Here is a 22,661-nt window from a genome sequence, read left to right on the forward strand (position 1 = left end):
GGTTGCGCCGAGGCGTGGAACACAGGGAATCGATCTGGCATAGAACTCAAAAAAGTTCAAAAGGGTAGATTTGTATCCCTTTCATGGCAAGTTGTAATTGTTTCGTTGTCGCAGATGCTGTAAGCAGTAATTTGGGCTACCTGTTGTCACATAGAAAATTATTTGATAGAACAAACAAGCGACGTTAATTTTGAAGCTGTACAATAGGCCCCTGCACACGAAAAATCGCGTCGCGAAAGGTCAGAACTTGCACTGTAACCAAGACCAACCACCAAAATAAAATATAAAATAAAGTCGTTTAATAACTTACTGATGAAATTTCAAGATGTTCTAGTTCTTATGGTGTTGTCTACTTCTGCGAATATCAACATTGTGATGCTGCTCAATTTATAACACTACTTTGAATTGACATTTACTAAACCCTTGATGTATTTGGAGCTCCTCTCAGTTACTTTACATCACCGAGCTCGTCAGATTCCATATCCACAACAGTTGTGAGAGCTCCAAGCTAGGAATGCGTCGAAACCTGTGTCGTCGCAATTCATCTCAATATGTCTGCAGATATAACTTTAAGGCAGGTTATGGGTAATTATGATTCTCGATTGGCAGTCATCAACGCAAAAGTTAAATAGCACTCAGGGACCCTGGAGAGTAGAAAGGGAGATTTCACGAAGTCTTTGAAAGGTGAATCCATTTATTGCAAGCCATGAACCTACTTGGCAGATTCACAGATGTTGACTGCGAGACATAGATCTCAATGACATGTTTTATCCCCATAAGGCTGCTAATATGTAAGTCAGACATTCATTTGGTATTGAAGGCTTTGAGCTAACTTAGACATCAGCGGCCAGCATATCAATGGACAACTTCAAAACAAGACATACGACAAGTTATTCGAGATTTTATTCGGAATTGTTATTGAGGAGAAACGAAAATATCTAGGCAAGTCGAAAAGGCCAACAGTGAAAGTGTCGGTCACTAGGCTGGAACTATGTGCTAAGGCCATAAATTACATTGTGGCTGCTGGAGTACACAGGTTCGAGAAGACGACTGTCAACGCTCTGATTGAGCACATTCTTGATACGATCCCGATATCAGATAAAGATTATTGTCAGCCGATATTAACTGACTATCTCAGAGCACTGAGCTGTATGCTCGGGCAACCAGCAATTGTAGCAAGCCTCAAGAATCTTCGGGTCGAACTCATCGACTTTTCCGTCGTGGGTATCGAATTTTACCTCGGAGACACTGCTGAAACCCTATCACAGTCTAGCAATGGGGCTGGTCACCCATCACTGCCTAGGTCTTCCTCTGGGCTTGGAAGTATACCAAAGGTACAAAGTTCGGTATCTCAGCACAACGTAGAAGAACTTTGCCAAATCCTCTTCTCGCTTCTCTCTTCTACCAATAACCCTTCATTTCCAATTGTTGAGAGAGTGGCCGCCGTAATCATGCGCTTGCTGCAGTACCATATTTCGAGTGTAAGCAAGCTACATCAAGTAGCATTTTCAGTCCTTAATATCGTTTTATCATGTTTCGGTGAAGATCACACCTCATTTTCGTTTTCAATTGGCCGAGAGCTGCTTCCTTTGATATGCCGATTTTGGCAGGTTAAAGCACTGCACAAAGACGAAATGGTTAACTCTGTTCGAGATGAAATGCTGATTAGTTTGTACTACACTCATCTACACCTGGAGAGCAATATCATAAGCGATGAGGATGTCGAGCTGCATAGTGATTTGATTGATTTACTTGACGTCTTAAGAGCAGATTACTTTCGGCGAACAGACAATGATCAGCTTCAATTAGACGATTTGGAGATTTTAAACTTGACTTCCTGGAAAATAAGCTGCGATCCTTTTCGTCTACATTGCTTCCGACTGAAATCTCACAATAATCGTACGGCTGAGCGTAATTGGGCAAACCTACTCGCTCTGGCCGTCTTAGAACGATTGGTGAGAGTCAAAGAGCACGTGCTTCAAGTGAAACCCAAATCAGGAGGTGACTTAGATAACCATCCACGAAAACGTCAACGTGTCTCGCAATCGTCTGAAAGACTACTCGAACCTCTAAGGTCCGGCGATCAGAAAGTACTATTAGCCGGTTTGCAATTGATCCCATTCGTACTACAGAACTGCAAACTCCCAGCTTATTCTCTAGAAGAGTTACTGGATCAACTGAGCAATTTTGCTTTGGACAAGCGTGGTAACATTGCATCATGGGCATTACTTGGTATAGCAAGGTCAGTCGGTACCTTGTATCCTTGGACTTATTTTAACTGACCACAAAATCACAGTTGTACTTATCAGGTATGTGCTGCAGACGAATCATTAATAGACTGGAAACAGCACTGGCATAATGGAGCTAAAGCTCTCACTTTTGCGAGCACCTGTCGTGCTGCTGCTCTAGCACTCCATACAATTCATGCCAAATGCCTCTTAGACTATCGTGATATTGAAGACAGTGTGAACGCCATCATCACCACGGCTGACATAAGTGGCCCGCCAGTCCTCTGTGACTCGTCGATTTTCCTGATCAATCACTTGTTGCAAGTTAAAGTCAATGAAGCTCCTGGCACGAGCCTGGCTGCGTGCCAGCATGTAATCCGTTGGCTTTTCGGAAGATGGAATCCAGGTACGAAGTCTGCTGTGTTACATCAGATCAGAGCTGACACATATGAAGCTGATAGATTATTTATTGTTCAATACGGGAAACACTTACACCCTTTTAGCATCATCGCATTGATAAGAACAAGCCTTGGCCTACCGGGATTGCCTGATGAGTCAAATAGTCGCCAAATAGGAGGTGCGCTGTTTCAAGCGTGGCAACAACATTTAGATAAAGAAAAAGTTCTTCGTTATCTCTTACTACTTGATGTCGATGAACCCGTCGAAGCAGACTTCGCCTGCCAACACTGTCCGAAGTCTACGGCTGATGATGATGTTATCTTTCGGTTGGATAGTGCTCACTTTAGTTCTACCCAGAGAATGATACTCGAGTTCTTATCATCAAAGTGTAGCGAGCTTCTACTATCTTGGAGAGGCTTCAATACGGAACGTTCGCAGGTCTCAACTGATATGTATCGAGGTTCATTAAATACATGTATCACGAGTCTTCATTTACTACCGCATTTTGCCGATGCTAGTTCAGAGCAATTGTCTCTCCTAAGGGATGACCTCCAGGGCTTGAGCGATGAGTTATTGGAATACCTCAGACGATCAGATGCTAAAGACTTTTCCGCCACCAAAGACTTTGTCCATACTATCTTGCAAACAATCCAACCCCATCTACCTCCTTGCGATACTGCTCAATTCAAGCATGTCGCAGAACACAATTCTCAACTGCTGCAGTTTCTATCCCTTATCTCGGGATATATCAAGAGTCGCCGTTTAGCCGAGGAGTCAATTCCAGAGCGTGATGATGATCCCATGGATATCGATGATGAAATTTCTAGTCAGAGAAGTCATTCGTCAATGGAAGCACAAAAATTGAACATTCCTAGGCGATCCATGGCACTGGAAATGAGTTCTTCGTCCTTTCATATAGATACAATAGGCCGACTGACGTTGGCCGCCGACTTGTACGAGTCCTCTGAAAGCTGTGCGGTACCAAATTCTTTTATTGAAGAGCTGATCTCTATGAAGGATGAAGAACTACTCTCGTGTCGTCCACTTTTGCGCAACATGCTTGAGTCAGATCTCATTTTGAATGAGACAGATGCATATCGCATATTCGAGCGCGTGGGACAAATTCTTTCGTCAGATGATTTCCTTGCCAGCGAAGTTGCCATGTGCGCATGCTTGGACGTAATGATAGGACTTTTACCTTTCTGGTCAATGGAAGAGCAGAATTCTTTCATGAATCACGCTAAGCAATTGTATGATTGGTTTATATTGCGAATCCGGCGAAACGCCGATTCCACAATCGTGCAGCTAGGCATTGTTAATCTGCTATTACAACTGTTGCGAACAAACCAGAATTATGGGAATGCCCCTTCTCAGCCCTCACCGCGTACAAGTCTATTAGAGCTCCTCGAGAAAGGCAATACTGCTACTAAATTCTTCATTGGCGATCAGATTTCGACAATATTCGAACTCTTTACGCTGAAGGAGCATGACAAAATCTTTGTAGATGTGCTTGCACTTTTACCTTCTGCACCAGAATTGTGGGAAGGCATCGCGTTTCGACTCTACGTCCTGGCAAAACTAGCTTCCCGTTGGTCAACTCTTCTGCGAAGATGCATTTATCATATTTTCGAAATTCCGGGTAGAATTCCGGGTACTATTCGACATGCTACTCGGTGCTTGTCCGAGGTTGCTTCTGCGCTCGCAGTAGACTGTCCGCAGGAGCTCTTCGCATTATTTGCACCTCAAATACTCTATACTTGGCTCGAGGCAGAGGCGATAGAAGACATACCATACCAAATCTTTGGCTTCGACACTCTCAGCGACTTATTGATATCCGTTCAAGAAGAGGTTTCCGCCTTAATAATGATGCGGGGCGATGATACTCAACTAGAACATCTCGCTGAATTGTTGAAGATTCCTGTTGTGAAACTGCTTGAGAAATGTTTTGCCAAAGTCACGGCATACTGTATTGCTAACGAGATAAGCATACCACCTTCGAGCGGCAAGAAACATAAAGGTGAGCATCGGCTGAAAACCTACCTCGGTGAGGAATTGTACTTGGAATGCGTCAATCTGCATTTCACAGACATACTTGCAACCCTGTTTAATGTTATAGATCAAGAGCAACATGTGGAAAGATCATTTGCGAAGGAGGAGAGCTTAGGATATGCCGCAAAAATTATGGGAGAGATCAAATCTCTGAGCTCGTCTGAGATGATCTTACCTCCCAATCAGCAGCCTGCATTCAAGGCAAAGTACCTCTTCCACGAAATCAAACTCTTGTGCAAGAGGACAGTGCATGAGGCAGGCGATTTATACACCCCTAGCTTAGTAGCTTTCATCGCTAGAAGACTGTTGAGGACTATTCACCCTGCCCTTGGTTCACTGCATGCTTGCTCTGTGTTGCGAAAGCTTCGTGTTCTTATCTCGCTTGCCGGAAACGCTGTAACTCGAGGTTATCCTTTGGAAATGCTTCTTAGATCCATAAGACCCTTTCTCAAGGACCCTGAATGTGCTGATGATGCTATTGGGATTCTGCAATATCTGCTGATCCATGGCTCTGAGTATCTAAAGCTCTCCCCATCTTTTGTTGCAAGCATTACCCTTTCGATACTCGGATCTCTGCGCGTATTCATGCAGGAGCGTAGGTCTAGCACAACCCAGGAAAGTCAACACCAAGCGACAATGTCCAAAGCCCAAAAATTCCACCTCTGGGTTGGGATTTATGCTTCACGTTATGAATCTCCTGTTCTAGCGGGGTCTCTTAGTTCGAGTTTCAAAGCTCTCGTTGCCTCTGCCCAAGAGGTTCGAGCAATTGGAAATGCTGAAAGGGGAACAATAGAGAGTACACTACTAGATCGGCTACTAGAAGACGAAAAGAATGGAGGTGCGTTACTGACTCTGCCCGCTCGGAAGCTCGCACTCAGTATGCTATGCTCCGAGTTTGAATGCCCTGCCTCTTACCGGAGCGATATCTACGGTGAGGATGCAGCTGCTGAAGGAATGGCTGCTGTTGTATGGAAGTCCTGCAGAGGGAATGTTTCCAACAAACAATATACGTCTTGGGCTGCGCGGGTTCTCGGAAGAGCCTTTGCGGCTACTGGGCATGTGCACCAGGAGCTTTTGCAAGAATCCACATTGTCAAAAATTAAGGAACTAAAAACATCATCTAAAGTCAGTTCTTCGTCAAGAGCATGCATATTGAGTCTCTTACAATCGTTGATCTTGGGGGATAATGGTTCGACGGTGGGAATTACCGAAACGGCTTTACGTATCATTGTTACAACTTCAGACACGCAGATTTTGGAGATTGGCCGTCAAATTCTATCGCCCCCAGTATTTGAAGCGTCAGCGTGGAATCCTTATCCTGTTCCTCCATGTGAGATGGCAGGATCTACAGATGACAAGGATAGTTTAAGAAGACATCTCGAGGCAGATTGTATTCTTTCTCCTAATTGGTTAAGAGATTTCTCTATTGCATTGGTCAGAGCTGTCCCCAAAGACCCCATACTATGCGCCTTAGCACCAGTTCTTCGCAATGTGCCAGACTTTGCTAATCAAGCATTTCCGTTCATTCTTCACCTCGTGCTCTCTACAGATTCGCCTACACAAAAAAATAACCGTAATAAAATATCTAATGCATTTGCGGTGTGGTTCTCTAGAGGCCAATCCGTCGAAAGGAACAATCTAAAAGCTATAATCAATTCGATTTTGTACTTACGGACGCAACCTCTGCCTCACGAGAAGTCTTCAGCGGATCGTCTGCATTGGCTCGATCTTGACTTTCTCAAAGTCGCTACAGCCGCCATACATTGTGGAATGTTCAAAACTGCTTTAATATTTGTTGAAGAACACCATTTGATCCCTGTAAAATCGTCCCGACGGTCTTCAACGAATAAAGATAGCGGCGAGACCCCCGAGATACCCACAGACTTGCTTCTCGCAATTTTTGAGAACATTGATGATCCAGATCTATATTACGGGGTGCAGCAAACAGCCAGTTTAAGCACCATATTAGCGAGACTAGAATATGAGAAAGATGGGCCCAAAAGTCTTGCTTTCAGAGGTGCACAATATGACAGCCACGTTAAGCAGCGAGACCCCAGAGCTGCCCAGGATGCGCAATCTCTTGTTGGTGCATTAGACATGCTTAGCCTAAGTGGTCTTTCTCTCTCTCTGCTACAAGCACAACAGGGCTCTGGAATAGCTGGCACATCTTTAGATTCTATGTTTCGCACCGCACGTAAACTAGAACAATGGGATATCCCAGTTCCTACCAGCGATAATCACTCGGTCACTCTCTATAAAGCTTTCCAATCAGCTCATGTTGCTACAAATCGCGGATCTTTCATGAAAGTAATCAACGAAGGACTTGAGGGGACGATGGAACGACTCGTGCGAGATGACCTTAGCGCCAGTGCTCTTCACGAATCTCTTAGAACCCTAGCGGCTCTTTCCGAAATGGATGAAGTGCTTAGCTCCCGGGGATCCGAAGAGTTTGAAGAGATTCTGTCAAGGTTTCGGAATCGTTCCGAATGGATGAGGACGGGGAGGTAAAAATTTCTACACACTCTACCATAACCATAGCTAATACGAAGATAGGTTTGATGACATCAGTCAGTTGATTTCTTGCCGGGGGACAACTTTAAGCACCTTAAGCCAGCAACCGCGTCTTCGAGACATACTCAATCTCTCCTCCAAAGATACAAGACTAGTCGAGGTACATGTTGCCCTCATGGCTTCATCACTAAATCGTGATCACGGCGCCTTACAAGAATCCTTATCTCTGACAACTTCTTTGATTGATCTTATCAAACCGTGCCAGTCTCTTGGCTTAAACATTGAAGCTGCCGTTCATATGGAGACCGCAAATGCCTTGTGGGAGCAAGGCGAAATGACATCCTCGATAGGTATATTACGAGCTTTGGACAATGCATCCTTCCTGAAAGCGCAGACTATATCTGTTGGTCGTCCTGATCTCTTATCAAAGATTGGTCACCAAGTTTCTGAAGCCAGACTTGAGAAGCCTGATCGAATCATTGAGAGATACCTAAAGCCTGCCCTCAAGGACTTGAAAGGTTCCGATGGCTATGAAGCTGCGAAAGTTTTCCATCAATTTGCCGTATTTTGTGATCAACAACTGCAAGACCCTGATAGTTTGGAAGATTTGGAGCGAATGAAGAAGTTAAGCGAGATGAGATCTAATGATGTCGCTGACTACGAGGAACTTTTGAAGAATGCAACATCTTCAACAGAGAGACAAAGACATACAAGTTACCTCAAGAAAGCCAAGACGTGGCTCGGACTAGACGAGCGAGAATATCGCCGCCATTGCTCCAACCGAGACGAATTTCTACGCCAATGCCTGGAGAATTACCTTCTCTCATTAGCTGCTTCGGATAATCATGATAGTAATGCGCTGCGTTTCACCGCTCTGTGGCTTGAAAACTCTGCAGAGAACTTTGCCAATGAAGCTGTAGCCAAAGTTTTACCCAAGGTGCCCAGTCGAAAGTTTGCTACGCTTATGAACCAGCTCAGTTCTCGGTTGCTTGAAAATGACTCAAAGTTTCAGCAGCATCTCTTCGGTCTAGTTCTACGGATCTGTATGGATCATCCATACCACGGCATGTACCAAATATATGCTGGGTCCCACAGTCGGCCAAATACCAAGGATGAAGTAGCTATCTCGAGAAATAAGGCAACCCTCAAGGTTTCAGAGCAACTACAAAGAGCTGAGAGCTCGCGGGCAATTTGGGCTGCGCTGAATTATGTGATCCAGCCATATACTCAGCTTGCGGGCGAGAAAGATGATCAGAAGTACAAAACAGGCAAAAAGCTATCGATCAAAGATTCTCCCTGGGGTCTGAGACTCAACAACATTCTAAAGAAGTACCCAATACCTCCTCCGACAATACAAATAGATCTTCGTGCAGATAAAGATTATTCTAAAGTGCCAAAAATGGTCAAATTCGAGTCACAGATGAGTATAGCATCTGGAGTAAGTGCACCGAAAATCATCACTGCTGTGGCGGATAACGGAGCGCGATTTAAACAATTGGTAAGTTTCCAACACAGTAGATTTCGCTATTATGACTAAAGTATATCAGGTAAAAGGTGGCAATGATGATCTGCGCCAAGATGCCATCATGGAACAGGTATTTGCTCAAGTCAGTGAACTCTTAAAAACGAATAGAGCTACTCGACAAAGAAACCTCAGCATCAGAACCTACAAAGTCCTACCATTGACGTCCATAGCTGGTGTGATTGAATTTGTGCCAAACACAATTCCCTTGCATGAATATCTCATGCCAGCACATGAGCGCTTCAATCCAAAAGATCTGAAAGGGAATGCATGTCGTAAAGAGATTGGGGAAGTCCAAGGTCAACCAACGGAAGTACGAATCAAGAAATATAGATGGGTCATCGATCGCTTTCGTCCCGTTATGCATTACTTCTTTACAGAACACTTTAGCGATCCCGATGAATGGTTCACCAAGCGTTTAGCATACACTCGCAGCACAGCTGCTATATCTATTCTAGGTCACGTTCTCGGGTTGGGCGACAGGCATGGTCACAATATTCTTCTTGATTTTGAGAGCGGTGAAGTAGTACATATTGATCTTGGTGTGGCTTTCGAAATGGGTCGGGTCCTTCCGGTCCCCGAATTGGTACCTTTCCGTCTCACCCGCGATATTGTCGACGGAATGGGCATAACAGAAACTGAAGGTGTATTCAGGCGATGTTGTGAATTCACTCTTTCTGCTTTGCGTAAGGAAGTTTACAGTATCATGACTATTCTTGACGTTCTACGGTATGATCCATTGTACAGCTGGTCTATATCACCCGTGCGACTTGCAAAATTGCAGGTGGCGCAAAGTGTTGCGCCGGAACCTGGTATGGGACATGAGAGAGGTGGTGAAAGGTTAACTGTCAACCAACCGAGTGAAGCTGATAAAGCTCTGACCGTGGTCAACAAGAAATTGTCAAAAACTTTAAGTGTAGAAGCCACAGTCAATGATTTGATAAATCAAGCGAGGGATGAGAAAAATTTGGCAGTTTTGTATTCAGGTATTTTCTACCCCCCCTCCCCCCCCCCGCTCTTATCTCTCCCATATCTCCATCTAATATGCCGATATCATCTATTCATAACGAACGCTGATTAATATCTATATAGGTTGGGCTGCATACGCGTAGAGGGTAGCTAAGCTGTGTATCATATTTGCGGCAAATGCTCATAGTCTCGATTGCTTTATTAGCGGGCATAGCTTGGTGTTATAAATCAGCAAACCTTCCGATATAAGATCTGGGATTGATATTCATTATTTTAATGATTTATAATGAAAGCGGAAATAATAAACATCCATCTTTTGATTTGTGTGAAATTAGCGGATGGAAATTACCACTTTTAAGGTGCACTGTCAATCGTCTCACAAATAATTTGTATTCACTAGGATCTAATAAGGTCAAATGTAACGATGAAACAAGGTATCATTGACCCTTGAGGTCAGAATAGGGTGTCGTATTGCACTAACCAGGTATTACTAGGAAACTTCTACAATTGAATATCGAAGAGCCTTCTTTCGTTCCTGTTTCCCATAAATGCGCCCCTTCCGTTCAGCCATAATTCTCTTCCTCCCAAGATCCTAAGGTAATAGTCGGTCGACTGACTAGTCATTGGGATATTGCATGTGTTGCATATAGGTGTTTCGTCGCCGGTAAGCAGGATGGTTTTGCAACTGGAGCAATACCAAAGGGTCATGTTGTATTGGAGATACAAGTTGTTTTGATGTGATGCTTGTACGTATTTGTTCTTTGCGGAGATGCTTGTCGTAGGGTGTAAGTTTATGACTTTTATGTCTGGAAAGAAAATATCGAGCGAGCACTTCTTATGTACACATTTTGTGCACAGTCTGTACACTTTGTTCACTGGATTTTTAAATAGGAGCTTTGTGATTGGTTTCAGATATTACATTCAGATAGCCGCTCGTGTATCGTTCGGTTTGATTCCATTCGAGCAAGATACAGTCGGTACTCGAGATTCGTGACTTCGGATACGCATAACAGTACTGGCCATGTATTGGCCAGCCCTAGATACCCAAATTCACTCTTTCATATTCCACTTGCTTTTGTTGCATATCTTATACGAATCGGATAGGCTTTCTATTGGCTGGATCAAGACCTGCGTCTCAACCCGGACCCATATTTGCTTGTACATGTAATCTCGGTATTACTGAGGTCGGGGTAAGCATTTAATTGGTCTCATCAAGATATCTATATTCATTCTCAAATCTTGAACCTCTAAAGGATATTGATACTTCCATAGAACAGCTCTCTGCCTTGGCTTGGTTAGACGGCCTTTCTCATCAAATATTCCAGTATCTCGAGATGAGTATTAGTGCTAACAATTCAAAGAAAATCATCCCATTCACTTTGAATATTTTCTACGAGGTGCGCTGAACATATCTTGCGAGGAATTCTTACGCCCTATATACATTGTCAACCTAGGCAAATTCACATATTAACTTTAAAGGCATCATTGACTCCTACAATATGGTTCTCTTAGACTTTTATGAGATCTCTCCTCCTGGCTCGAGACAAATGAGATACCAAAAAAATACCCTTGCATCATAATCTTTCCTCTCGATTAGCTATTGGTTCGTACGGACCCGGTCGTTAAGCGTACGGACCCTATCATTACTTTGTGGGTATAGAACCATCAACCCTTTAAGCATAGCCTAAAAAATTCTCTACAATGCTTCTTCACATCCAATCATGGACCGTATTTTTCGGTACCGGGACGGAGATACACAAAGGCGGGTTTGGGAGACATTCATTGTCCGCTCCCGATGTCCGTCTGGCAAGGGCTTCTCAGCCCACATCTCTCGTGTAAGCGAGGAAAACAAAATTACCAAAGGGGGCGGAGTCTCATTGTCTCATTCCATGTGTCAGCCTTACGGATCCTTCTACTCCTTATACAATCGCTTTTTCTGCTATCTGCCTATCGAAGTCTCGAAGGTGACTGGACGCGAAATAAATCCATGTCTTTTCGCGAATGTGCATTGACCTATCGGATCTCGCTAAGTACGAAATTCATCTCACGTTGTTCCGAAAAGGGTAACCAGGAAGTTCGGACGCGTCAACGCTTGAGATGAGTGGGCTGTGTAGGGGTGGAATGGTACCTCGTTTAACACGAGGTATGCTATTGATATATGCATATTGACATGTTCTCTTGCATGGATCTGATCTTTGATTTAAGGCAGGTAGGTATCTGGAAAATGAATATCTTATCCTGCGTTCCCTTTTTTATTGTTATTTATCAGATTCTCCATGTTAGGTTATTTTTACTGTTCTGATTTCTTCAATCTTTGCTTTAATCGCTCGTTACTATCAGATATTTCTTACACTGTGGGATTTCGATATCGAAGTTAGATTTGAATATCCAGAGCTCTTCAGATCACCACATCTAAAAGAGTTACAGCCTTTCTTGTTTTGTCTCTCGCACCCGTAAATATTCTGTGTGAAGATGTCCAGCAAAGGTACGTGTCTCCACAGCAAAACAGGTTTTCAAAAACTCACATCCATCTCATAGATGCTAGTTATTACGACTATGACCCATCAAAAGGGGCCGCGATTGCTTTTGCCATACTATACACAGGCAGTTTCATATATACACTTTTCCAGTACATATGGCTCAAAAGTTGGTTCTGGTTATTCATGGTGCTAGCGGCAGCTAGTAAGTCTTCTACACCCTAGATAAAAGATTAGAAGTATGATGCTAATACCTAATAGTGGAATCTGTCGGGTACATAGGACGAGTGGTCTCGGTATATAACACAACTAATAGAAGTGAGTAAAGAAAAATGCTGTCAATATCTCATATGCTAACGAATCAGACGCATATATTGTCCAATTTGTTCTTATTTTTCTCGCGCCTGCGCTTATGGCTGCGTCTTGCTACATGGCAATGGTACGTCCTTGTCTCTCTCCGTCTTGTTCATCATACTGTCCTCCATAACACCACTCTAACATCATCCCAGGGCCGGGTAATCCTCCACGTTACTCCCTCCTCTTTCCGAAACATCAAGAACCTCTGGGTACCACCCCGCTGGATGACACCCATCTTCGTAACCTGCGACATTGTCGCCTTTTTAATCCAAGTATTTGGCGCCACTTCCGCTACCTCCAAAGATCCAAAAGTTGTTCAACGGGGTTACAATGTCATGAAAGTTGGTCTGGTTATCCAATTATTATGTTTTGGATTTTTCTTGATCGTTTCTCTAAGATTCCATTTCATCTCGAAGAAATTTGAAAGTTCATGGCCGGATAGACAGTGGAAGAAATTGTTGATGGCGATTAACATTGCCAGTGGGCTGATCTTTGTAAGTCTCCCAGCACAGTTTCCCTTATCATCTCGAGCGCGTCAGAATTCGAGTGCTAACATATGCTCAGGCTCGTTCGATATACAGAATGGTAGAATTCACAACGGGTTTCGATGGATATCTCTCGGTTCACGAATGGAATTTCTATGTCTTTGAGGCCGCTTTGATGCTTCCGGTCCTGGTTCTGTTTAATTTATATCATCCTGCGAAATTCTTGACGAATGTTGGTTGGAGACAACAGAGAGAAAAGTCCCACCTTCCACTGAGTGGATCTAGTTTGCAGGATCTGAGTTCAAGGAAGTGAGTGTTGATTAGGGATGAATGTTAATGGTTAAATGGGAATGAAAAGGTTGGGTGGATACATTAGAATGAATAGAGAGATTTAAAAGGAGGGTTTTGTTTCAGCGCAGTTTATAGAATTCATATGCCTGGTTGGGCATGTTATTGAGAACGATATTGAAGATTTTAGATCTGGCGTTTAACCTGTCAAATCTCTCACGGCCCTTTCACATAACTTTCGGGTTTGATTGGGCTGTTCAATGACGCCTATTAGTAGTCTAGGAGTGGGCGTTCGATGTCGGAAGATATTCAAATAAGCTTTGGAAGTAGGTTCGATCCATCAAATAATTAGTCTGCATATGCAGATAGACTTGATGAAACTTCTTAGACATTCCAATTTATTATGGTAATTCAATATTCGTTCATACACCACCATGAAATGCTATTAGTTCCTCTGTTGCGACGACATTCTCATGATAGGCCAACAAGCTCTCACTCCCTCAAACATCTTTGCTTGGTTTGGTGTATTCTCTAGTCAAGATTTGGACTCATCTAGCGGTGAAGTATCCGTATCCGCTGAATCTTAACTTTCTCAATTTTTATACCGATTTTTATGTGTGTTAAAAATTTGAAGCCAATATGCACCACTTGGATTTTCAAAAGTCATTTCACAATTCTGTATAATAAGACTACAAATCACCTACACAAGATTTGAAATTGATGGAAGTCCTCTTGGCTTGACGTGAGATGTATTTCATTTTTCATATCTGGTAGGTAAAACTTGTAAATAACTCCCAATACTCCACCCACGTGCCCCTATCCTACACTTGCCCAATCCTTTGACTGAGTTTCTAGTCTCTGGCCCCTTAATATTAGATTTGCAATAAGAACCATCTCCAATCTCCCTCCTCCCGTCTTGGCCTTCGTTCTATGACATCTTATCTATCGATCCAACTTCACCCCGTGGAATAAATTTTCCTTGATACGTGCGATCAATTCCCTCTCCCTGTAATCCTCTTCAATTGTCTTTCGACATTGCTTTCGTTTCTTTCCATAATTTGATCTGTCTGCTGTATAAGCTTCGTCCCATTCTTGAATAGATTTCTTGACTTGTTCCTTTTGATACTGAATAAGGATTTCGAGATTGGGGGATGAATCATGAAATACAGCTGATTCGAGTTTTTGAGGACAAACTATTGACGACAACCATGTTTTGAAAGGCTTGGGACAAGTATCAGCAAAGCCCTTGTGCCAAGCTTCTCCATGATCACCGAAGATGCGGTAAACTTGATATTCCCCCGCCTTATTCCATTTAAGTAAGCGATTGATGAGATCCTTTGGTGCTCCGAAACCCGTATTTAAACAGATATCAAAGTAGGCAGGGTGCCGATCAGCTTGATTCATTGCTGTTGACAGATTGACGTCGAATGCTAATCCGGTTTGATCGTATACGTTGACTCGTACATCGATTGGATTAGCTATTTGCTTCTTACGTTGTGCATTTTGAGTGGAGCTGAGAAACACCTGGGCCAGTTAATTTCTTATGCTGACCACTTCTGCAGCATATTCTTGGTCTCTATAATATTCCAACTTCCAGATTTCATTTTCTATTAATTGATAATCGCTTTCCAACTTCTGTAGTCTTGACTCCAACTTGCTCTCCATCTCGTTGACCGTCATGCTGTTCATATCGTAAGAGTCGCCATGATTCGTGAGTGTATTCTCCCTCAATTGATCTAAAAGAAGACTGTTCGTTTGATCTTGCGTCTTATCTTGATGAGCAGTGGAAGTCTGTCCCCCTGAACTATTGGGTGGTGCCTCAGCTGCATTTCCCTGCTATAATCATTGTTGGTATACTGCAATGTGGAACTGCAATACTTATTATGATATAGAGGCACGAACTTATTGTAGATTGGATAGACTCTGCAGATTTCTATGAAAATTGATACGATGTGGTCTCTGGATGATGGGTTGTCCTGATCTCAAGAGTGTTCGTCGAAACATCTTGATCAGGTGTAAATACTTGGCGGAGAGATGATGCCAGTATTGATGAGTTGCAAGTGTTTGTTCCAGGAGAATGGTCCGCTACTTGAGGTAGTGGGATATGTTGGTTACGATGATGGTAGATATAATATGTGTAGGGGATGAAGAGTCCTTATATAATAAATTTGGGAACGGGATCAAAGGCATTGACCCCAGATTTTCCGAAAAACGCTCGAGCCACTTGTAGGGCTGCAGATGTCACTGTATTAAAATACGCTAAGCAGGGGTACAGCAAATTACCCAGATATCTAAATGCAATTCCAATTAGATCACTGTTTAACAATGAATGTGGGCAACTTTGGTTGAAAATAGAATTGTTCAATTCAATAATAATGTCAAGCTTTGATGAATAATCTAGTGAGCTAATGAATGAGCCACCCTGCTTCACTGTTTTCCGCAATTCTAATTTAAGCTTTGCTTTTCTCAATTTATGCTTATACCTTCCAAGGTTTGTGTAGTAAGTAAGGGCTGTTAACCAAATCAACCCCAAAAAACGAAAGTCTGAAGCCCCCCTTCCTGAATATGTAATTCTCAAAGTCTCTCAAGCCCAAAAATTCACAAAAACTTTACAGACAATCAAAGGAGCAGAAAGCGAAAGCGAAAGAGATTCACTCTGTCCTTACTCGCATCATTCCCACCCATAATCTCGGGTTTCCATTCATATCTCTTCCCGCTTCTACTCAACAGACAGACACCGCAGATGGTTAGGTATCTGAGACTTGGGTATCCAGAAACCACTAGAGCAGGTAGACAGCTACTCGGATCGTCTGATTACTTACGTATCATCTACATCTAATCCATCAAACCATACCATGATTTACTTCTCGCACTAGATATCTAATCTTTGACAATCCTTCAAAACCACAACTTCCCCTATTCTAGCTGTCATTCTGGTCTTCGTGAGGCCGGCAAACCCCAGGAAGATCCTCGACTTCTAAGATTAGCCTTTCTTCCTCTTCATCGCGGCAAAAGGAACATCTCACAACGAACGTTCCCGGCATCCTCTCCTCTCCTCTACACTCCACCCCCTTACCCTTGCGAGATCCAAAAGCAGAAACAAAATTGAAATCAAAAAACATACAACAGTGGGGATTCGCTGGTGGTCACCCACCCAACTACTAATCCACCGATCTGAAGCTTGTGTATGGCAGAGCGGACGGGATGCCCAATTCTCTTCAGTCTATGGTCGTATGTGGCAGCTCAATCTCTAATTTGGAATATATTAGCAGCTCAGAATGTGTTAATGTGTGAGGCATGTCTGAAGCAAGTTCTTGGCAAACTGGAAATATACCTAGTATGTATAATAGATCTACGTGTTACGGGAGCTGCCTCTAGGATCACATAAAAGTGGCTAGAGATCTCTCGAAATGATTTAAATTAAACTTCAAATAGGAATTCAATAAGATTATAATTAGTTACAATTCTCATAATTATAATAATAAAACTAATGATTATTCTTAAGTATAAAGCTCTACATATAAAAAAACCCTATTCCTTATATAGACCTTCGTTCTCTACAATATTATGAGATTTTGTTCTGCTTGGATCCTTTGGATCTTATAGGTCTAAACATTTATTCTTCGATCCCCTAGATCCTCTAGGTCCATTACATGACCGTTTGGCCATGTGACGCGGTATGTTGGATACCGTCGTAACACTACGCTCATGAGGTTTTGAAGGACGAGAGAGAGTGAGGAGAGTTAAGGAGAAAGATTGAATACGTAAGTAGTTTTTCTAAGTAAGCGGAAACGGAGTTTATTTAGTAGTATGGAAAACCTGTTTAGAATTTCCTTCGGCCCCAATCGCTTAGGTATGAAAATACAGTACAGTAGAACTTGACTATACCGGAATAAAAAAATTGACCAATCAAATCCAATATAAAGAAGATTCTGATATAAAAAATAATAGTCTAAGTTTTTGTTACGATGGTCTGCCACAATAGACGTCACGTGACCCCGACGCTTAGGTAACCGGATCAGAGGGATCATTAGTGATCCAGTTGATCGGATCAGAGGGATCATTTGTGATCCGACTGAGCACAGAGAACGAAGGTCTATATAAAGGAATGGGTTTCATTACAGTGTAGAGCTTCGTGCTCAAGATCAATCATTAGTTTCATACTATAGTTACGAGAATTGCAACCAGTTACAACCTTATTGAATTCCTACTTGAAGTCTAGTCTAAACCACCTCGAGAGATCTCTAGCCACTTCCACGTGACCCTAGAGGCAGCTCCCGTAACAGTTTTCTAATCAAAATTTATATCCGATTTTAACTCTAAACCTTAATATTTTCCAAAAAATATTATATAATAATAATCTTTTAAGCTTACTTATTTAAAATATAGCTTATTCAGTTAAATTGATTACTAAAATTTATACTAAAATTTAATCAATTTAATCCAATATATTAGTTTTTATTGAAATTCTAATATTCCTATATAAATTAAAAAAAAATAGAAAAAAAGTCCAATATATTCAAGTTTTCGATATATCTTAATCTAATTTAATCAAGTTCTATTATATAGAAAAACTTAGTTATATCAGACTAGGATATACTAGAAACTTGAATATACCGGACTTTTTTTCCATCTTTTCCTAAATTTATATAGGAATATTGGAATTTTGATGAAAACTAGTATACCAGACTAAATTGACTAAATTCCGGTATAAATTTTAGTAATCAATTTAATGTTACGGGAGCTGCCTCTAGGGTCATGTGGAAATGTCTAGAAATCTTTCGAGGTGATTTAGACTAGATTTCAAATAGGAATTCAATAAGGTTGTAATTGTTGCAATTCTTGTAATTATAGTAATGAAACTAATGATTATTCTTGAGCACAAAGCTCTATATTCTAATAAAACTCATTTGTTATATAGACCTTCGTTATCTGAAGCCCCTGGGATCCGTATGCTCCTGGAGCCCGTAGCTCCCCAAGGCTCCCTCATGTGACACGCGAATGTGTCATGTGATGTCTGTCGTAACATTTAACTGAATAAGCTATATTTTAAATAAGTAAGCTTGAAAGATTATTATTACATAATATTTTCTTGAAAATATCAAAATTTAGAATTGAAATCGAATATAAATTTTAATTAAAAAGCTTAAACCACCATTTTTTATACCAGAATCTTCTTTATATCGGATTTCATTGGTCGAAAATTTCAGTCCAATATAATCAAGTTCTTCTGTATTATATTCATTTAAGCTCAAACTCGCGTATTTCTATTTTTATCCTTGGGGACGGCGACACGGACACCAAAACTTTATGGGTTCAGAATTAAATTTCAATGAAGTTGTAATTTAGGGACGAGGTGAATGTTTATCTCATCGTCTTCTATGATGATGTCAAATGATGAAGAAGATTCTTCAAACTATATTATAGTATGTGTATTGATAGAAAAAATGTACACAACGTTACGATATTTATCACCAATTTACAAATCCAAAAACTCATTAATGTTTCCTTATTAATTTTATATATATTCTATTTATTCTAAACTATATCAATTTCCATTACCTATCTAAATATGCCTCTTCCCTCAATACGCACTATAGCTCATCTGTCCACACATTCCATTCGAAACCGTAAAGGCACCAGCAGTACTTGCCGATGGCGAAGTATGAAATTTATTCGTGATGATGCTGTTAACCCCACAGGTTGCGCCTGGTGCAGCCAAATAACAAGCGCCACTCTTCAGATAGACGGAACCAGCGCAACCGCCTGCAGCGGTCTGACATGCTACGCAACAATCATACGCCGAGTTTGTCTTCAATGAAGAGAGGACATTCGTCAGGAATTGCACTTGTGTAACGGGTGCTCCGTTGACGGAGGAGATCATGTTGTTAGCGGCACAAGCGCCGTAGGTGGTAGGAGTTGCGCCGGAAACTTCACTGACGGTTTGGGTGGCTGTGAGGGTTGTTGTGGAAGTGGCTAAGATGATACTTGAGATGGTTGAATATTCGGTAGCGACGAGGGTGGCGGAACAATCCTCTTCCATAACACTTGTTGTTGTTGTTATAGTGGAGGTTGAAGTCTCTGTGATGTATGGAGTTGCAAGATTGGTAACCATTGCTGCTGTTTCGGTGATTGTGGTGATAGATCCAATGTTTAAGGTGGATGTACAGTCAACCGCTGCTGGGTAGGATGTGCTGTGAGCGAAGCTAGGTGCGGGGGCAGAGCTGATGGTTGAGTTTGCGCTTACGGGGGTGACGCTGGCTCCACCAGGGGGAATGACGCCAGTTGGTGCGTACATGGAAGGACTTGGGTCTTCAAGTGGTTTGATGTCGCTACTGATAGCTGTGCTCATATGCTCACTGATCGATGGTGCATATCCGGAGGCAGCAATTTGGCGAGATGGGGAGTTATGGTAATGATATCTAGACCAAGATTCAGATGGAGCAGACTCAGATGGAGCTAATCCAGCCACTCCTGTACTTGGGACCTCAGCTTCTGAAGCAGATTGAGACTCGGTGGTAGTTTTTGTGAGAGACTGCAAGGTGTTTGGCCATTGGTGGTTCCACTCGCCTGACTTTGTTACAGTATAGTACACATCGTTTGAATAAACGAGGGTAGATGTTACTGTCATTGTAACGGTGAGTGGTTCCTGGGAAGGCTGGGCCGGTCCACATTCACTACGCTTGGCTACACCAGGAACAGCCGAAGCGATGGGTGTAAAGCCATATGGAGCTGCGATGTAAACAGTTTCTGGACTTGCACTGATTGTGGTTGTAGCAGTATTAGTCTCTGTCTCAACAATAGCACTGGTGATAGAGGTTGTAGCGAGACAAGTTGATGTACTGTAAAATGTGTCGGTAACTTGAGGAACGATAGTTGTTTCGGTGGTGGTGGCGAATTCTCCAACAGTAAGAGTACTTGCTTGCAGGGTCAAGGACATGGAGGGAGTATAGGTGACTATACTTGTATCAATCCTGGTTGAAGTCTCTGTCTTGGAGGATGTAAGAATGTTGTATGGTGCCATTGAAGCAAATGAGGTGGTGCATGACAATTGATCATCAAGTGCTGAAGCTGGGTATGTTCCATTTGACAAAATGGTAGAAACGGCTGGAGTCGCAAGGACAACCAATGGAAGGAGCGTGGAAACCATTATGAAGATTATTTTGCTTGACTCGAAGAAATAAAAGAAGGATTCAAGAGTCTACGATATCGATTCAAGAAACCTTTGGGGGAACGGGAAACCACTGAAATAAGTACTTTTCGAAGGCCTACCTCCGTGTTGGAACATATCAGAAAAACACCTGCATTCGGATATGCCCGGGGATGATGGACCCCATGAAGACCTTCTCATAAAGTTTAAACCGCAGAGAAACAGTGTTGAAGTGAATGCTGCTGTCAATATCAATAGCTTGAACTGTGGAGTCCTGAGCCGTGGCGCTAGGCCTTAATCAGCAGCGTGTAGGTTTTCTTATCCAGATGAATGGAGAGAAAGAAGCCTCTGCGGCTGTGCATCTTCAGATAACCTTGGTAGAAATAAGGTACTGGTAGGGGTTCCCAGATCTACACACCCATGGTCAAAGTTTTGCTTCATTGGAGAAAGAGTCAGAAAGTGGGTATGGAGAAATTGAACCCCTGATCTAAGATCTTCAAGCAAAACAGATTCATGTCTCTAGATCTATTTGAGCTTAAACAGACTACTGTAGCATGAAGCTTGGCTACCCTTGGTATCAACGCAACTGAAGAGCTTTCCCACGCGCAGGATTAGATAATTGTGTGAGATTACTTGTGAGCAATCTAGATCTGAAAAGACTTCAAGGTCGATACTCTGCACGTACCACAATGGAACGATGAGATAGCAAAAATAGGTATCCAAACACACAAGCGAGCTAAAAGCAGATTGCTTTCGCTTCTTCCATCCAGTTCATCCCAAATATAGTAGACCTTGCAGACATGCAGTTGATAATATGCCGCTGACTATTTCTGAAGTAGGTAGCTAGTAAACAAACGCGAGAAAACCGTAGGAGAAATTCACATGATTGGATACCATGGAATAAAATTGGGCTCGCGGGCCGTGCCAGATCTTTCAAGCTGTTCCCATAATTTCCGAATAGCCAATCATGATCTTTGTTGTATGGAAATATCTCTATCAAAGTATAACTTTATAACTTTTGCAGAAAAGATGGAAAGTGTAAGGTCTACTGAATGAAGGCATTCAGACCATTGTACAATGATCCAGAAGGGAGGAATCGGTGAAGTAATTAAGCCCTGGTGTGTCAGATCTCTACCGGTACTAACCCTGACTGGGACTAGCTATTTGTGCTCTCAAAGCATCGTAGGAACCATCTCATCATAGAAACAATTCTATCAACAACATGTAGATATGTAGGTATATCTTCATTATCTTCAATCTATGGCTGTGTGTTTTGCATTTCGGATTATCTGGTGATACATACTGAATGGCTAACCATACGAATTAGAGCATTCTCAATGCCAATTAGAAAAAACAAGCAACGAACAAACCATCAAAAACTCCTAAGAAATTCTATATCCATCCCATCCCGTATGGAACTCTACATTCCAGATGTTCGATTATACCATCTCATCCCCTATTTCATTTTCCATCTCATACAGCAAGGAGTAGAATAAGCTTAACCCTCTGAATTTAAACCCTCATCCAATTCAGCCGAAACCACTTTTTAGAGTTTTCTCCCTGATTTTAGACTTCTGATCTCCCGGCGGCTCTCCAGAGTCCCAACCGAAGATACTTCGTACAATACAAATAAATACTTGAGAAAGAATAAAATCCCCAAACTTTGAAAGAAACTGAAACTTACACAGCGGGAATATGGACGTAGATATAAATATAAGATTTCGCAAAAGGTTGAAAGATTTATGGTAGAACATGGGTGTCCAAACGAATACTTTCTCGAACTTATTCGAAAATTCCAAATGTAAACACTTTTTACTACCTACCTAGCAAAAACGTTTTGAGAAATACGTTATAGTATAACTAGGTAGATCAATGGTGATACAAACCATTTACACATGATGTGAAATAGTGATTCATTGTTGAATGATAAATTAAAGTTCGGATCAACTCGAAAATTGGGAATAGCTTCATCTTCCCTACTTCGTTTATACCCCTTACCGCTTTTTGCCGATCTTTCAAACGGTTAATCGTCATAGATGTTCATCCCCTTTCAAAGTTAAGAGATGTATATTCTTTGTCCATTTCCTCACACAATTTCCTTACAGTTTTGCTACCCAAACTCTTGCTTTTTTTTTCACCTACTGTATAGTAAGTCAACTACCCCACTTTCCGACCACCCCCCTCTTTTCGACCACCTCAAAAACCACACCGCTTTGAGTAATTATA

General features: G+C 42.0%; 4 protein-coding genes across 4 annotated transcripts; 2 read left to right on the forward strand and 2 right to left on the reverse strand.

Moving 5' to 3' along the window:
- Window positions 1-551: 551 nt before the first annotated feature.
- EAF01_003378 (uncharacterized protein) lies at window positions 552-9,821 on the forward strand (the record flags this gene model as incomplete). Its single annotated transcript, XM_038911632.1, has 9 exons — window positions 552-585; window positions 640-684; window positions 752-791; window positions 845-2,242; window positions 2,297-2,634; window positions 2,683-7,180; window positions 7,230-8,685; window positions 8,735-9,695; window positions 9,802-9,821. The coding sequence occupies 9 exons, from the start codon at window positions 552-554 to the stop codon at window positions 9,819-9,821; spliced, it is 8,790 nt and encodes a 2,929-aa protein (XP_038772867.1).
- A 2,329-nt stretch (window positions 9,822-12,150) lies between these two features.
- EAF01_003379 (uncharacterized protein) lies at window positions 12,151-13,310 on the forward strand (the record flags this gene model as incomplete). Its single annotated transcript, XM_038911633.1, has 6 exons — window positions 12,151-12,163; window positions 12,217-12,360; window positions 12,417-12,473; window positions 12,521-12,594; window positions 12,665-13,006; window positions 13,077-13,310. The coding sequence occupies 6 exons, from the start codon at window positions 12,151-12,153 to the stop codon at window positions 13,308-13,310; spliced, it is 864 nt and encodes a 287-aa protein (XP_038772868.1).
- Window positions 13,311-14,227: 917 nt separating this feature from the next.
- EAF01_003380 (uncharacterized protein) lies at window positions 14,228-15,289 on the reverse strand (the record flags this gene model as incomplete). The annotated part of the gene is given in 4 exon segments (XM_038911634.1): window positions 14,228-14,809; window positions 14,837-15,121; window positions 15,208-15,218; window positions 15,235-15,289. 4 exon segments carry the CDS (start codon window positions 15,287-15,289, stop codon window positions 14,228-14,230), a joined length of 933 nt encoding a protein of 310 aa, XP_038772869.1.
- A 3,580-nt stretch (window positions 15,290-18,869) lies between these two features.
- On the reverse strand, window positions 18,870-20,435 carry EAF01_003381 (uncharacterized protein; the record flags this gene model as incomplete). The annotated part of the gene is made up of 1 exon (XM_038911635.1): window positions 18,870-20,435. The coding sequence occupies one exon, from the start codon at window positions 20,433-20,435 to the stop codon at window positions 18,870-18,872; it is 1,566 nt and encodes a 521-aa protein (XP_038772870.1).
- Between the last annotated feature and the right edge of the window lie 2,226 nt (window positions 20,436-22,661).

This window comes from Botrytis porri, assembly GCF_014898465.1.
Source record: "Botrytis porri strain MUCL 3234 chromosome Unknown BPOR_004, whole genome shotgun sequence".
NCBI lineage: Eukaryota > Fungi > Ascomycota > Leotiomycetes > Helotiales > Sclerotiniaceae > Botrytis > Botrytis porri.